The following is a 15,263-nucleotide window of genomic DNA, read 5'->3' as shown; positions in this document are numbered from 1 at the left end:
TAAATTTCTACTTAGCAATATTGCTTCTCAAAATGGTCTACTGTATGTCACAATGTGAATGTGTATCAGGACACCAAATGTACCTCCTAGATCAGTGATGGCTAACCCTTTCTGGACCGAGTGCCCAAAATGCAATGCGTGCGCAGCCTCCGTGCACGCCTCCCATGCATGCACGTGCGGCCACCCGCACGCGCATGCACAGCAGACCCGACGACCAGCTGGCCGGCGGGAGGCGCGCATGCATGCATGTGCAGTGGAACTGAACTGGGGCGACAGCTCGCGTGTTCACAGAGAGGGCGCTGCGTGCCACCTGCGGCACACGTGCCATAGGTTCGCCATCACGGTTCTAGATGAATACATCCGTATTTAGCAATATGTTGGCACAGGAGTCTTCAGATTAGTGACACAACTTTGATTGGAATTCTGTAATGGTATGTGGGAGATAGGAAGAAGAACCTCAGCCTAGGTGACAGTCAGATAAGAGGCAGCTGAATCAGCAGAAGGAATGGGGGCTGTGGCAAACATCTCAAAAAGTCCAAAATTATGGGCCACAGTTGAGTATAATTAAACAAGGCAGCCAATCAATTGGCTTAATTGTGTCAAGATCTGCATGTGTTCTTCAAGTTCAAGATGAAAAATTGAAAGACCTCTTTATGTTAACAAGTATCTTGGAATTTCAATAACCCCAGAAACCACTTGCCAGACTATTTCTAAAAGTAACTTTCTCAAACTTGGTGTAATATAAGTACATTACGACTACAACTTCTCAATTTCGTCAATGTTTCTGGCAGGCACCGAATTGGGGGAAATCTGCTGTATGAGGAAACTATAATGCTGTAATTCAAGGCAGAGGAATCAGTAAATTCAAATGAATAACTCACCTATAACATCAGTAGAGATGGAAGCCAGACTAAACAATGGAGCCACTTTTTGTTCGTATATTTTTTCTCCTTGCGATTTTCCACTGTGTGGATTAATATATACAAGCAAGCGCTTTGGTCTGGAGGCTGCCAACATGAAGGAGAGAAAGTGGGCCATGAGATTATTTGCCCTTTAGCTACTCTAAAAGCTGCTGAACGACAAATCCCCAAATCTCTCTTTCTGCTCAGGAAAGGGAATCTAAAGTGAAGTCCATTTTAACTCAGGATTTCCCAGTCATTACTGAAAGATTTCCAGAGGGAGAGCTGGCCAATAATTGAGTTCCATTATTGAAGTTTTCTCATTCTAAAGCCATTTCTTCCAGCATTCAAATGTTATTTAAGCTCATTAGTCTGCCTAGAAAATAGATAAAACCTTGTTAAGAATTGCATTCTCCATGATGTCAATAGCTGGAGAATTGATTGGAGTGTCTTCATATATTCCAACTAAATACACCTCAGCTAGTGTAAAGACAAGGAGGCCCTTCTACTGCTTGAAATATAAAGATCTGCTTGCACTTGTGCAATTTCTCATCTTATTGAAAATGTAGGTAATAACAGTGTGAGCCGCGGTTGCGCAGGGATTAGAATGCAGCATTGCAGGCTAATTCTGCTGTCTGCCGACTGCCAGCAGTTCGGCAGTTCAAGTCTCACTGGCTCAAGGTTGGCTCAGCCTTCCATCCTTCCGAGGTCGGTAAAATGAGGACCCAGATTGTTGGGGACAATATGCTGATTCTGTAAACTGCTTAGAGAGGGCTGTAAAGCACTGTGAAGCGGTATATAAGTCTAAGTGCTATTGCTATTGCTAAAAGCTCCCATCATTACTGGCTTCATTTTTCTCCCCTTCTCAGAAATTGGTTAGGCCCTGAGGAAAACAACAACCACAAAGGAAAGGCATTTTTCATCTGCAACATACTCTGTAAATCAAGTAGTTCCCTCAGTGTACATATCCATTGATTACACAGATGTTCATCAATGCACCAGAAAGTCACTTCGCTGCACCGCCAGCGGTGATGCTGTGCCCTCTTTATGTAATACACTGCAAAAGATATACATACACAAATTAAAAGAAAATTACAGTTATGTACAAGCGACGTTGCTCTCCAAATATAACAACATGTAGCATTTACACAATACCTGAGAATTTTGAAAGAAATTCACAGTCCCATAGTTGTTTAAGGCCCCAGGTCCTGAGAAAAAGAAAAGGCTGCCAATCTGGGCAGGTGGGCAAGGAATTCATCATCAGATGAATCCTTGCCAATCTTTGAGATAGTGTCTTTTCCAAGTCAGGAAATTTTAGCTAGACTAAATTTATTTGCACTGGTATAAAATATTTGCCCATTTTAGAGCAAAAGACAAGGAATTCTGCTCCTTTTCTGCTCCCTGTTGTCCCAATTCCCACTGAACTGAATGGCTAGTGAGATGCACCAAAAAGGTATAGTGCTGAACAAAGCCGTGAGAGAGCTGTGAAATTTGATTTAAGTCTAATTTTTTTTTTTTCAAACTTTGTGACTTTTCAGATGTGTAAACTCCAGCTTCCAGAATTTCCCAGCCCACATGTTGATTAGGGAATTCTGGGCGCTGAAGTCCACATACCTTAAAGTTGTCAAGATTGAAAAAGAGTGATCTAAATTGAATCGGATAAGTTAAATAAGGTTTACTGCATCCCATGCATTAAAGAGTTTCCCCCTTTCATTCAATACACAATCACATTCCAGCAGCAGCTATTGGAGAGGATTATATTTCTAAGGTTTCTAGGGAAATACAGTCCACAGCAACTTATCAATTTATCCTAGAAAATAACTGAGGACCAGGGTTAAGGTGTTGGATTAAGAGTGGGGAGGCCCAGCTTGTAATCCACCTTCATTCACAGATGTTCTCTGGGTGACTTTGCATTGGTCCTTTATTCCCCCCCCCCAACCTTAAAAAGTTGTTGTTGTGAAAAAAAAGATGAGGGCATGCTAACTACACTGTCTTCAGCTAAATGAATAAATTCATTTGTCTTGTTTTCTGCATATTGATTCTGTCTTGTTTTCTGCATATTATTTATGGATGAAAAGAAATGAAGAATGTGTTGGCTCTGGATACTTGACTGATTTCTTGCATATCTAACTTACTTGTTTCTCTGAGAATTCCATGTTGGGGGGCTCCCCTCATTTTATTCCCATAACCACCACCTTGTAAAGATAGACTGAAATCAAACAAACTGTATGTTATTAAGTGGGGGTTAAACCTGGTGTCTATGTTCCAAATCCAATACTCAACCATTATACCAACAGCACAAATTTATTTGTGGGTCCAATTTTTTTTTTTCAGTTACTAATCTACAGAAATTTTTTGTGATATGGAAAATCATAGAAATTGGTTGAGGTTTCCCAATTAAAAATTCATTGTACAAAGCAAAGGGACGGTGCTTTTAAATCTGTAAAAAGGTCACTTTTTAAAAAAAAGAATCTTTCAATGCTTAAGAAAACCATTTGTTACAGATGGTCATGGATCTGCTGCAAACTCGCATAAGCATCAGGAAGGACATCCAGCCAGTAAATGCTCAGCTCCAGTCAGTTGCCCTGACTCTACCCCGATTTAGGGGATTACACGGTTGTAAAAAGAGAGTTTATTGTGTATTACGTAAATACTATAAAAGTCAGGCAAATGTTACTCTGCGGCATTTACAAAAGTCTTGAAAACGGAACAGGCTGCATGACAGAATTTCAGAGTTCAAGAAGCCACATAGCAAGAGATGAAGTATGAAAATGAAAGAAAAGGTCTTTAAAAGACATCTTAATAATCTCCTTTCTGCAAAGAAGGATTTCTGCATAGAAATAATTTTGGATGCTCCACTGTAGCAAATGTGGGGGAAAGGTTGAGTGAATTCAGATCTTCTGTCAAGTAATAACTTAGTTCAATTGGCATGTAACCTCTTGATAAGGCAGTCACAATTGTAGCTACTGCAGAAGAGGAATATTAAGTTTCATCAATTTTCTCTTCTCTCTCTCTCCCTCCCTCCCTCTTTCTCTCACTCTCTCTCAGGAAGTTATGTGAATCCAGCTTGTTTGATTCCATATATTATGCAAACCTAGCATGTTAATAATTTTAAAACTATTTGCACTAAAATGTGGCTTATTATTTTTTTTACCGGTGAACGCATGAGGCTTTGCCATTTTCTGCCATCTTCCAGGATGAGATTGTTTCGCCTCCCTTTCTTTCTCCTCAACAGCAATGATCTCAGAAATGGGCACAGCATAACTCTCTGCAAAAAAAAAAAAAAAAAAGGGAAGAGTTGTAAAATAAACAAACAGCCTAGCTGGACCCAAAGGAATCTCTTGCGCGGCATTTTCTGCTTCTGCTGGGCAACGACATCTCTGTAGGGAGCATTTTTTACGCATTCACTTCAGAGGATATTTAAATCAAGCATGTTGCCGAAGAAAAGCTGAAAAATAAACTCTCAAAATACATTCCGTGAAAGGAACGGATGTCTGTGGGGAGTGATATAGTTTTTTTTATAATCAGAAATTGTAAGTCAAAATATCCTGTTCAGAGGATTGAGAAAACACATGTGACATTTTATAAACACATGAGACAGGTTGGAATAACAAGGTGGATCAAAGGTATTAGGAGATGGTCCCCAACATATGTACCACACAATATTTTTTTTTGATAGAGGCAAAAACGAAAGGATTCCATTATGGGAAACTTGGAGGAATAATGGATGGAGGAAGGAATCCAAGTGGCATGTACTGTATATTGATTTTACTCTCATTTTGAAATGTGGAAAGAGATCAGTGATGGGATACAGTACAGTTCTTCTCAACCTTGGCAACTTTTAAGATGTGTGGACATCAACTCTGGGAATCCTCCCAACCAGCCTTTGGTTGTTAAACACTGATCTAGTAATTCAGTATTATTTTACGAGTTCTCAGCCTTAGACTCTTTGTGCCCCAGATAAGAAGATGGCAATCTTTATAGGATAATACACACTTTGCGGAAATGCTTATTATCATAGGAGAAAAGAACTAAAGTAAAATCTTCCCCAAAGTTCCTGGTGCCTTCATGCCACTATGGTCCCGTGAGTGTCTGGACCACTGGATAGAAATGGTTTGTCACTGCCACTTTTTCAACCTACAACTCTGGGAATTCCTAGTACTCATCTAAATACTACCCAGGACTTTGGGTGCTTAGTATATCAAATTAGTAGCTATTAGACCAGGGGTCTGCAACCTTAAACAATCAAAGAGCCATTTGGACCCATTTCCCACAGAAAAGGACACACCAGGAGCCACAAAAACCCCTCCTGTGCCTGACTATTTCCTGAGCGGCCACAAAACTAGCATGTGTAATTGAATTAAATGTTATGTTTTCTTCTGAAACTTTTCTTTTCTTGGATTTATCCATGGTTGGCCTACCGGGAGTCGAAAATCATATGCCGGCGGATGTTGCACATTGGCAGTTGTGACGCATATTTTGAGTGACAGGGAGCCACAGCAGAGGGGTGAAAGAGCCACATGCAGCTCCAGAGCCACAGGTTGCTGACCCCTGTATTAGACCTATGCACCTGCAGAAATTATTCTATAAACTTGCTTCAAACATTAAATCAGGGGTGTCAAACTTGTGGTGTCACATTGTCGTCACGTGATGTATCACAACTTTTCCCCCCTTTGCTAAAATGGGGTGGGTGTGGCCAGCGTGTGACGCATCCAGGACGCAGACCGTGAGTTTGACACCCCCGCATTAGATGAAGACAACATCTCTCTCTTATTCATTAAATCTTTTTTTCCAGGCTCTGCAGCAGTTTTAAGAGTTACACTAAAGACAGACTGCTTTCATGCTTTGAGTGCAAATTGTAAGACAAGAAGCCATTTTTCCCCCCCAAATCATTTTCAAAGCAAGCCCAGCCCTAAGTAATTATGCCAAGAGCATAATGAGATTTGGGCTGAAATGAAAACCGCCACAAGGTAGGTTCTTGCTACCATGATTTAGGAGTTTATGATGATATCAGCTTCATAAAAGAAAAGAACAGTTGCAAGCAGCTAAGGGCTATGAATAAAATCTATTCTTCATGCCTTTGAGTAAAATTTAGAATCTGGATCTGTGCCTTATAGTTCAGTATAACTGCCCAAAGTCTCTCTTTGAGGGAGCTGGGAGGTTTAGAAACATGAAGTATAAATAAATAAATAACAAACAAGCAAATAAACAAACAAATGTATATCATGGCTGTCAAAAACAGGACTTTTTATAGGAGGTGAAAAAATAGAATGTGGGAGAAAATTGTCAGATGATTCTCTCCAAAAGATCCCTTGCTTTAAAATTATGTCAGTAAGTGCTTTGTGCGTTCATTTATTTAGGATGAATCTTTGTTGTTGTTGTTCAAATCCATATAGTTGCATTGTTTTGGAAAGCCTACATTTAGCTAAACTCTGTTTGTTTCAAAAACAACAATGAACTGCAAACACAGAGCTTATTTTAGCTCTGAATCCATGCATAGCAACCAGCGTGTTAATCCTGTTACAAAGCTCTGTCTCTGAGTCCTGATTGATTAAAGTAGTATGCTTTAGACCTGGCAATTTTAAAATCAATGGATTTTAACATTTGGCCGGGAAATTCTATTGGCTGAAATCCACTCATCTTAGAGTTAAAGTTAAACTTAAAATATATTAGGGTTGGCAAATCAGTAAGAGAAAGCTGATGCCTACAATGTGTAGAAGATCAAGAAAGGGAGGAAATGCTAAAGATATTAAAGGGCAAACAAGACATGACAGAGGAAGTGATTCATATATGTGGGTATATGCATACTTTTGTATTTATTTATTGTCATTTTTATGTAGTATATATTGGAGGTGGTGACCCTTTGAGAGCTGTATGCAACAAAATTTCATTTTAATGTATGCGGATTAGTGTATATTCAAAGTTACAATAGAGTGATTCATTCATTCATTCTTTTTGTCTGTCTGTCTTCTGTCTATCTATCTATCATCTATCTATCTATCTATCTATCTATCTATCTATCTATCTATCTATCTATCTATCTATCTATCGTATCTACCATCTTAACTAAAATTTAAAAATCAAGGGAAATAACTAGGAACAAAATGTACTCCAGCATTTGTGACTATGAGGGATAGTTTTCCCAAGTCTTTTTGTCATTAAAGGGAACATCACATACCCCTTTTACTCCAGCGTCTCTGTAGGTACCAATCTCTGGCTAGCTTCATCGGAGTTTGAAGTTTGCTATGCAGATTTAGCTTCCAAGTCTTGCATTAGAACTCTGCCATGAATGCATGTCTTGGAACTGTTCAGAGAAATTGGTGTGCTATTCTTGGATTGCCTCTTTGCTAGTAAACACATGTCATACCATAAGATCTGAACAGACCCAAACATTAATATCACCCTTCAAAACTATAGTTTATTTAACCATGACTTGTTGAGTAAGCCACAATTACAACTGCTTGTTAAACTATAACCAATAAATTCTGAGTGCTCATTCAAAAAAACTATTTTATTGCAATACATGAACTCAGCAGATCCAAGCACCAGGGAAATCCCAAGTAGGTGGGTTTTAACAAAATTCCTGAAAAAAGCAATAGCAAGCTATTTCCATATTATTGTCACAAAAATTACAAGACGTTGCCAGCACCAAGTTTAATTCAGGCAGACTTTCCTTATTTACAAATCATATGAGCCAACATCTCTCCCAGCCCTTCCACTCTTGAGGAAAAAGTGGTTTTCTTGCTGGACAACTGCAGCTTTTCTGCTTTTTTCTCAAGACTCAAAGGAGGGAGCTTTTTATTTGCTGTTTCACTATACACACAGTGGACTGAAATATAATTTTCCCCTGCCTAAAACAGTCACCTTGCCCCCTATGATGAATGAGAAACTTCTCTAATAAGCATAAAAAACTGGGGTGCACCCACCTTGCTTTAGGACTGGATTAATATATTTTGTAGACTGCCAGTCTGGTAAAAACCTCTTGTGAAGTAGTCAAGATTTTTGGCTGACTGTCAAGTCATACAAAGTTAATAGTCGGAAAGAAAGCTAAGGTTTTCTATTAGTTCTGCCAATTTAGTGGATGTCAGTTGCAGAAAATATCATAAATTCAAAGTAATTCCAAAAATACTGAATGCAGTGTACTGAAATTACTGAATCTACCATAAGAAATACTGAAAATACAGTAGCAGAAAGTATCTTGGAAAATACCAATAGCGGGTTTTTTTTTTTTTTTTTTGTAAAGGAAGATTCATCCCATCTAAAGAAATGCATAATCTATAAATTCAAAATACTAAAACGTCTTAAAATTAAGTTCTGTTAAAGCCAGGTACATTTCCTCCAAAAATTGGAGGAAATCTTAGGGAGAAATTCCTTTCTTCCCTTCAGCAGCACTCTCTCTCTCTCTCTCTCTCTGCACAACAGAACACATGTTAATTGAATCATGGTTTATTAAATTTACCTATCGTGTTTCCCTGAAAATAAGACCCTGTCTTATATTTTTTTGAACTCTGAAATAAGCGCTTGGCCTTATTGCCATGCGCTCAAAAGCCCGATTGGGCTTATTATCAGGGGATGTCTTATTTTGGAGGAAACAGGGTAACACACTGAAATATGAACTAGCCATTCTGTCCTGAGTTCACACAACCTGGGTATCAAACAAACTAATGTGTCGTACCAATACAACATGGAGGCTGACCTCCATGTAGTATTGGTACAATACATTAGTTGTATTGGGACAATACATTGGGGGGGGGGAGGTCAGCAGGTCTTCCCGCTGAATCAATGGATTAAACAAATTTAATTGTGGGGTCCTTGGTGCTCTCTGAGCTCGGTTGTTTTCTTGCAGATGTTTCATCACCCAAACTAGATAACATCATCAGTGTTAGTAGGGAGTGTGATTTGCTCTCATTTTATATAATAGTGGCTTGCCCTGTCAGTATTGGTGGGAGTGGCCTTGGGGGTTTCTTGACTGGGCACTAGTTTACCGTTGGTCTACTTATCTGAATTGGTAGTTCCTTGATTGGGGTATTGTTTACTTCTTGATTGTTGGTCTAATGTTAATCTTGGTGTTAATCTCTGCTCATCTGGGTGTTGATTGCTGGTGAGGAGGTGTTTCGGACTTTTTGATTGTCATTTGAATGGTATGTAGATGTTGTTTATCTTTATGTGCCTGTTGATGATTAATCTGCCTGAGTGCCAGTCTTCTAGGAATTCTCTAACTTGTTTGGACTTGGCTTGTTCTAGGATGGTCACAGTTTTCCAGTTGAAACTATAGTTAAGTCTGTCAATGTGTTATGAAATCAAGGAGTTTTCATCATGTCTTCTGAGTGCTGGTTATTGTTCCTGGATGTGCTCTGCTAGTCTTCTGTTTATCCTACATAATGGCTGTAGTAGTTCTTACACTGTATGCGGTTGTAGTCTGTTGATGGTTTCTGAAATGTTTTTGATATATGGCAGTGTTATCCTTTTCAGAGCTTGTTTTGATTGGATTGAGTGTTCAGGCCTTTTTGATGAAGTTGATGGATATACGTTTTGTTGGAAGATGTTGTACAGATAACCTCTTTCCTTTTTCTAATATTCAGGGGTGCTGCATGTATTTGTGCTTATCTAAATAGTGTTCTTACATAGCTTCTTTTGTGGGGTTGTAACTTTGATAGTGGAGCACTTCGCTGATGTGGCTGGTTTTATGATAGACTTGTGTTTCAAACACTGGCAAAATAGCCAGGAAGGATAGTGTGGTGTTGTTTTCTACTTTCTTAGTGGATTTTATTCCTTTGAAGATGCTGTTGATGATTTCATGTATATTCTCTTTTTTATTATGACAATTGTGTTATCTATGTATTGGATACATACTTTGGGTTGTATGCATGGGAATGCTACAGACTCCAGGTGTTGCATTACAGTCTCTCCTATTAGTCCTGAAAGTGATGGTGCCATAAGTCTTCCTTAGATTTGTTGATATATTTGTCCATTGAACTGAAAGTATGTGGTTAGGCAAAAGTTGATAAGATCCATGATTGTGGATATTTCAGTCTTGGTGCATTTGGTTAGGTCAGGTGTGTTATGTAGTAGTGCAGTCATGTATCTTTGGCTATTTCTGGTTCTTTGGGTGCAAAAATTGTTGTGCTATCAAATGAGACCATGATTTCATCTTCATCTATTGTCACCTTTTTTTATTCTTTGGAGAAGCTGTAATAAGGAATTGATGGAGTATCTGCTTCCCTCTGTAATGTGTTCAAGCTTTTTTGTCAATTCTTTAGCAATGCTGTGGGTTGGAGTCCCTAATAATGAAACAATTGTACAGAAAGCAGGGGTGAAATCCAGCAGGTTCTGGAGAACCGGTAGCGGAAATTTTGAGTAGTTCAGAGAACTGGCAAATACCACCTCTGGCTGGCCCCAGAGTGGGGAGGGAATGGGGATTTTGCAGTATCCTTCCCCTGCATGCCCACCAAGCCACACCCACAGAACCGGTAGTAAAAAAATTTAGATTTCACCACTGACAGAAAGGTATATCTGGGCTGTGTGTTTTGGGGTATCAATAGAAGTGTGAGGGATGGGTCCACTGCTACAGACATTCTCTTCTATTGGAAACAAATTTAAAAACCAGGGAAAAAGTTTAATTCACTTTAATTTTGCTGCCAAGTGAGTTTTAATGAATAACTTCTGAACTGCTTCTTGAGGCAGATCTGCGAAAATCACTGACACTGGCAAGATGGGTGGCACAACAGTTTAATAAATAAAATTATCTTTGCATTCTATTCTAATGCTTGCACTTAACAATATAAAGATTGGTTATGAATCTGCATTGTGTATCTTAAAAATCTCACAACACAAGGACCAATAGGCCTGGTCCTTTGTCCTGAATAGAAACAGAAGTCCATATTATAAGCAATTTCTAGGTTTTTTTTAAAAAAAAGTATACATTCATTTGTAAACTATAAATGCTCAATGTCACAATGCATAATTAAAAATAATCTATACATACTCTTTAGACACATCACTTTATTTTTGTTTACTCTCAACACTGTTTGAAAATCCATGGCACACTGTTTATCATGATTTTGAAGATGAATGGTTCATTTTCCATGTGAAGAATACTAAAGTTTTTTAACTTCGATATTTTCTCCTCCAAGATATAAAATTTCCGCTTTATCTAAAAAAAATTCAGTTTCATTTCATCTAGTGCAGTTTTTAACTGTGTAAATTCCATCATTTTAAAGGAGTATAAATCCTGAGGGAAAGCATTTAAAGTAATACGCAACTTTGCATGATTGGTTTCTTTGCTACTTTCTCTTATTCGGAAATAAGTGTAGTAGAGGTTGCATGTTGATCTGAGGAATTCTCTGTTTATCAAATAAGTTATAAAGTAATCAAAGATGAGGGACAGACCTTTAATCATTCAGATTACTGTGCTTGGAAAATCCTTGTGTCATAATACTAATCACTAGTCAGCGAATTTCCCTTTTAAATGCTTTGCAATATATGAATATATTGCTCTTCAATGGAATAGAATGTACTGAAGTTCATGTTACATAATATACATGGGAAATAAAACAATTATATTTCATTTCCAAAGGTCAACTGAAACAAAGTATGTTTGCTTATCTGAAAAAGCCAGGAACAATGCTAATTACCTGCAAAAAAAAAAAGGTTCCCAAGATAAGGAAACTAAAATATGCTGCTCAAAAAAATAAAGGGAACACAAGCAGAAGATATCCAAGATCTGAATGAATGAAATAGCCTTATTAAATACTTTGTTCTTTACATACAGTAGTTTATACACTGCTGAAATAACTAAAGGGAACACAAAACTACTGTATGTAATGAACAAAGTATTTAATAAGGCTATTTCATTCATTCAGATCTTGGATATCTTCTGCTTGTGTTCCCTTTATTTTTTTGAGAAGTGTATATTGGGAGAAGAGAGATCGTTGTAAAGGAAGAAGCTGCTATAGGGAGGTAGACACTGTAGACTCAACAATTGGGAAAGATTGTGGCTTTAGTTTTTATGCAGCAAGTACTTCTGATGAAATAAACATCCTGAGGTATTCTGAAATGAAAGCTAGCAAAAAAAAAAAAAAACAGTGTGGAGAAGATGTGGGATTATTGCCAGTGGTAAATCATATCTAGATTTTTTCGCCCCAGCCCTGAAAAATGTGATGTTTGAGGCAAGGTGATTTACATAGGAGAAATCTTTCTAAAAGCACCCTTAATTACAGATTTGCTGCTTCCTCTGACTGTGGTTCAGATAAGATAAGGTAGTAAGATATTCCTCCTCAGCTGGATGATTGGGTCTTCTGGATATGTGGATTTCAACTCACTGACTTCTCAGCAAGGGAGCTGCTGGCTAGAAACTTGATGCCCATTCATGTGGAAAGTGCCAAGGTTGAGGAAAGCAAATATATGTGGAGAATGTAGTAGAGATGGACTACAAGAGGAGTTTCCTTTGCTTAAGAGACCTTGCAGATAGCCAAAAAACATTAATAAACCCTGAAGAACAATGATAAAACTATGAGCAATCAAAAAAGGCTGGGGTGGAAGCATGTTGTCTGGAACAACCAGATAGGCTAGCTGGCTTCATGTCTCATTATTCACCACAAGTGATGGGTGAGTCTTACATAACAAGGTGAGCTTTTAAATTATGACGTACCTCAACATTTAGTATAACATCTCTCAGAGAAGAGGTTCAAGTATAAGCACACAATACACCTATTGTCTGAGAAGTTAATTAAATGAAAAGTTTTCCAAATTGCATTTTTGTTGTGGTTGCCGTTGAAGCTGCAGCAAATCGCGAAGTTGTGGCTTCTCTTGCTGTTAAAAAGTCTACGATGGCTTTTTAGCAGAGGAAGCTAATCCAGTCATATCATACATGCAATCATAGAATGGCAGAAAGTTGTTATTGACACTGAGATCAGACAAACTACTGTTGATACTTTTCAAATGGGGTTCAAATATATATGCTGCGTTGACATATACTGGGGATTATTAGTAAAAGTTCTACAGATTGTGTCAATAGGCTCTTAACAGATATTGGCAGAAAAAGCAAATGTTACGTGCGGTTATGTACAATACACAGAAGTAACACTAAACCAATTCACAATTTGTTGGTCCTTTTAAGATGTCAGATAGGAATGATTCACTACAGAAGACTGATAAAATCATTATAAAACTTTTCACAGCAGTTGTTTAAATACCTGCAGTTGCCACTATAACGAGGGAAACTTACAGCTGCCAAATATTGTGTGCTACTTACATAACTCATACTGATTTCGAAATACTTAAAACATTGGTGGCCGGGGAAGGGACAGCAAGTTAAGCCCAAAGCTTTCCTAAGATGAGAAGGTTTTTGACTGCAAGCTACATTTGTAAAAGATATTTCAGAACTGGGCCAATTGAGTCAGTTAATTTTCCTTCCTTTCACAATACAGGATCATAAATTGACAAATAACGAAACAAATACTGAAAGGGGTGTGAGGTTTTTCTTTAGGCCCAGAAAAAAAAAAAAACCGAAGTAGAACCTTCATTTATGGGCCAGAAACGTCCCAAATGGCTTAAGAATTTAAATAACTTTTCAAAGGCGCATATTTTTAACTAAGGTACCAAAAGGCAACTTCCTAAAATTAAGAGACCAATACACAAGTGCATCTGGTTCCCAAACTCAGCTGCTTTAATATTTATTTATTTTATTTTATTTTATTAAAATTTATATGCCGCCCTTCTCCTGAAGGACTCGGGGCGGCTCACAAGTACAAAATGACAATAAAAACAATATCACTAAATAGCATTAAAAATCCAATTTAAAATCCCACAGTTAACTAAAAAACCCAACCAGATCAGGTGAGTTGAGTAAAAAGCCAGGTCTTAAGATCTTTGCGGAAGGAACGGAGATCAGGGGCTGTCCAGTGCACGGTGGGTAATTCATTCCAGAGGGTTGGTGCGGCCACCGAGAACGCCCTCAATCTGGGGGCCACCGGCCGACATTGTCTGGCCGATGGCACCCAGAGGAGGGCAGCCCTATGTGACCGCATTGGGCGGTGGGAGGCCGGTAGGAGGTGGTCCCGCAAGTACCCCGTGCCCGTGCCATGTAGGGCTTTATAGGTGAGAGCCAGCACCTTGAAGTGGACCCGAAAGGCCACCGGCAGCCAGTGCAGCTCGCACAGTATATACTGGAGTTGTGTGTTTGGTACTTGTGTCAGTGTTGATTCCTTGTCCAATTGCTGGACAAGTCCCTGCAGTTTTCTTCTAATCCCCCGCCCCCCCCCAAAAGATTTCAAATGTTGCCTTAGTTAGGTCTCTTTTTTAAAAGGATCCCTTTTGAGATCTCCTGGACCTTGAAAGTTAAAGGAGGTGACAGTTCAGCACTTTGCACATGCCCAGCAGCAACGCACTTTCCAAGGACCAGGGTGCATGTCCCCCACCTTCAACAGGGCTGGGGTGGCTCAGTGGCTAAGACACTGAGCTTGTCGATCAGAAAGGTCGGCCAGTTCGACGGTTCGAATCTCTAGTGCAGGTCTCCTGCGTGAGCAGGGGGTCGGGCTAGATGACCTCCAAGGTCCCTTCCTCTAAAGTCCCTGACTTTAAAAGCTTGCTCCCCCCCCTCCACCCCCACCTTTTGCCACGGATGCCGGAGAGGTCACCGGCGGCCACTCACCTCGCCCCCTGCGCGGCTGCGGCTCCAAGCTCCGCCACGCCAAGAGCCCCAGCTCCCGGTCTAAGGTGACCTCCTGGGCGCGCTGCTCCAGCACCAGCAAGGAGATGAGCTGGGTCCGCCGGCCAGCCGGAATGGACCGCTCGCCCATGGCTCTTCAGTGACCCGGCGTCCTTGGATTAGGCGACATGATTGTGGCGGGGGCGGCTCAGTCCGGGGCTGGGCGAGCGTTTGCCGCCCCGCCGCTGCCGCCGCCACAGGGGCGGCCGGGTTAAGTCCGCCCGTCGGATGTTTCAGAATCTGTTATCCTCCAGAATTTGCAGCTCCGCGCGCAGGGAGCATGCGCGAGGAAGGGTTTTGCGCACGCTCAGAAACGGCCTCGGGTCTCTAACGCGGCGCCCTCAGGGGCCGCCAGAAGAAGGCGAAAGTCGGGATGGGGTTGAGGGATATTGCGGAGCGGGGTGGATCGGCCCAGCCTGATTTCCCCGCTCCTCCTCCTCTGGCTGGGAGCTGACCTTGCTCCCGTCTGCAAAGCCGGCCAGCCTCGGGCTTAGAGTGGGAAAAGTGCTGCCGTCGTCGTCGTCGTCTCCGCCGCCGCCCTCATGCCAAGTGGGCGGTTGCAAAACGCCTCGAGCCAAGTTGGCACTGAAGTGCCACGCCAGAGCGACCCCTTAAGCTCTTTCGGGCTGGCGAGACGAGTTTCGCTTCCTTGCCAT

The 15,263-nt window shown here is 40.3% G+C and overlaps 1 protein-coding gene across 1 annotated transcript in view; it reads right to left on the bottom strand.

Annotated features, from left to right (window-relative positions):
* Positions 1–14,818, bottom strand: part of CERK (ceramide kinase) — a 36,120-nt gene extending 21,302 nt beyond the window's left edge. The window contains exons 1-4 of the mRNA XM_034442081.2: positions 14,551–14,818; positions 4,054–4,167; positions 1,834–1,956; positions 882–1,007 (exon numbers count right to left, since the gene is read on the bottom strand). Coding sequence (XP_034297972.2) covers positions 882–1,007; positions 1,834–1,956; positions 4,054–4,167; positions 14,551–14,698 — 511 coding nt within the window. The 5' untranslated portion in view covers positions 14,699–14,818. The remainder of the gene's footprint in view (positions 1–881; positions 1,008–1,833; positions 1,957–4,053; positions 4,168–14,550) is intronic.
* Positions 14,819–15,263: the final 445 nt, after the last annotated feature.

Source organism: Pantherophis guttatus, chromosome 7, assembly GCF_059756535.1.
Source record: "Pantherophis guttatus breed Tessera chromosome 7, ASM5975653v1, whole genome shotgun sequence".
NCBI lineage: Eukaryota > Metazoa > Chordata > Lepidosauria > Squamata > Colubridae > Pantherophis > Pantherophis guttatus.
The sequence above is the reverse complement of the archived record's forward strand: the minus strand, read 5'-3'. Positions and strand labels throughout refer to the sequence as shown.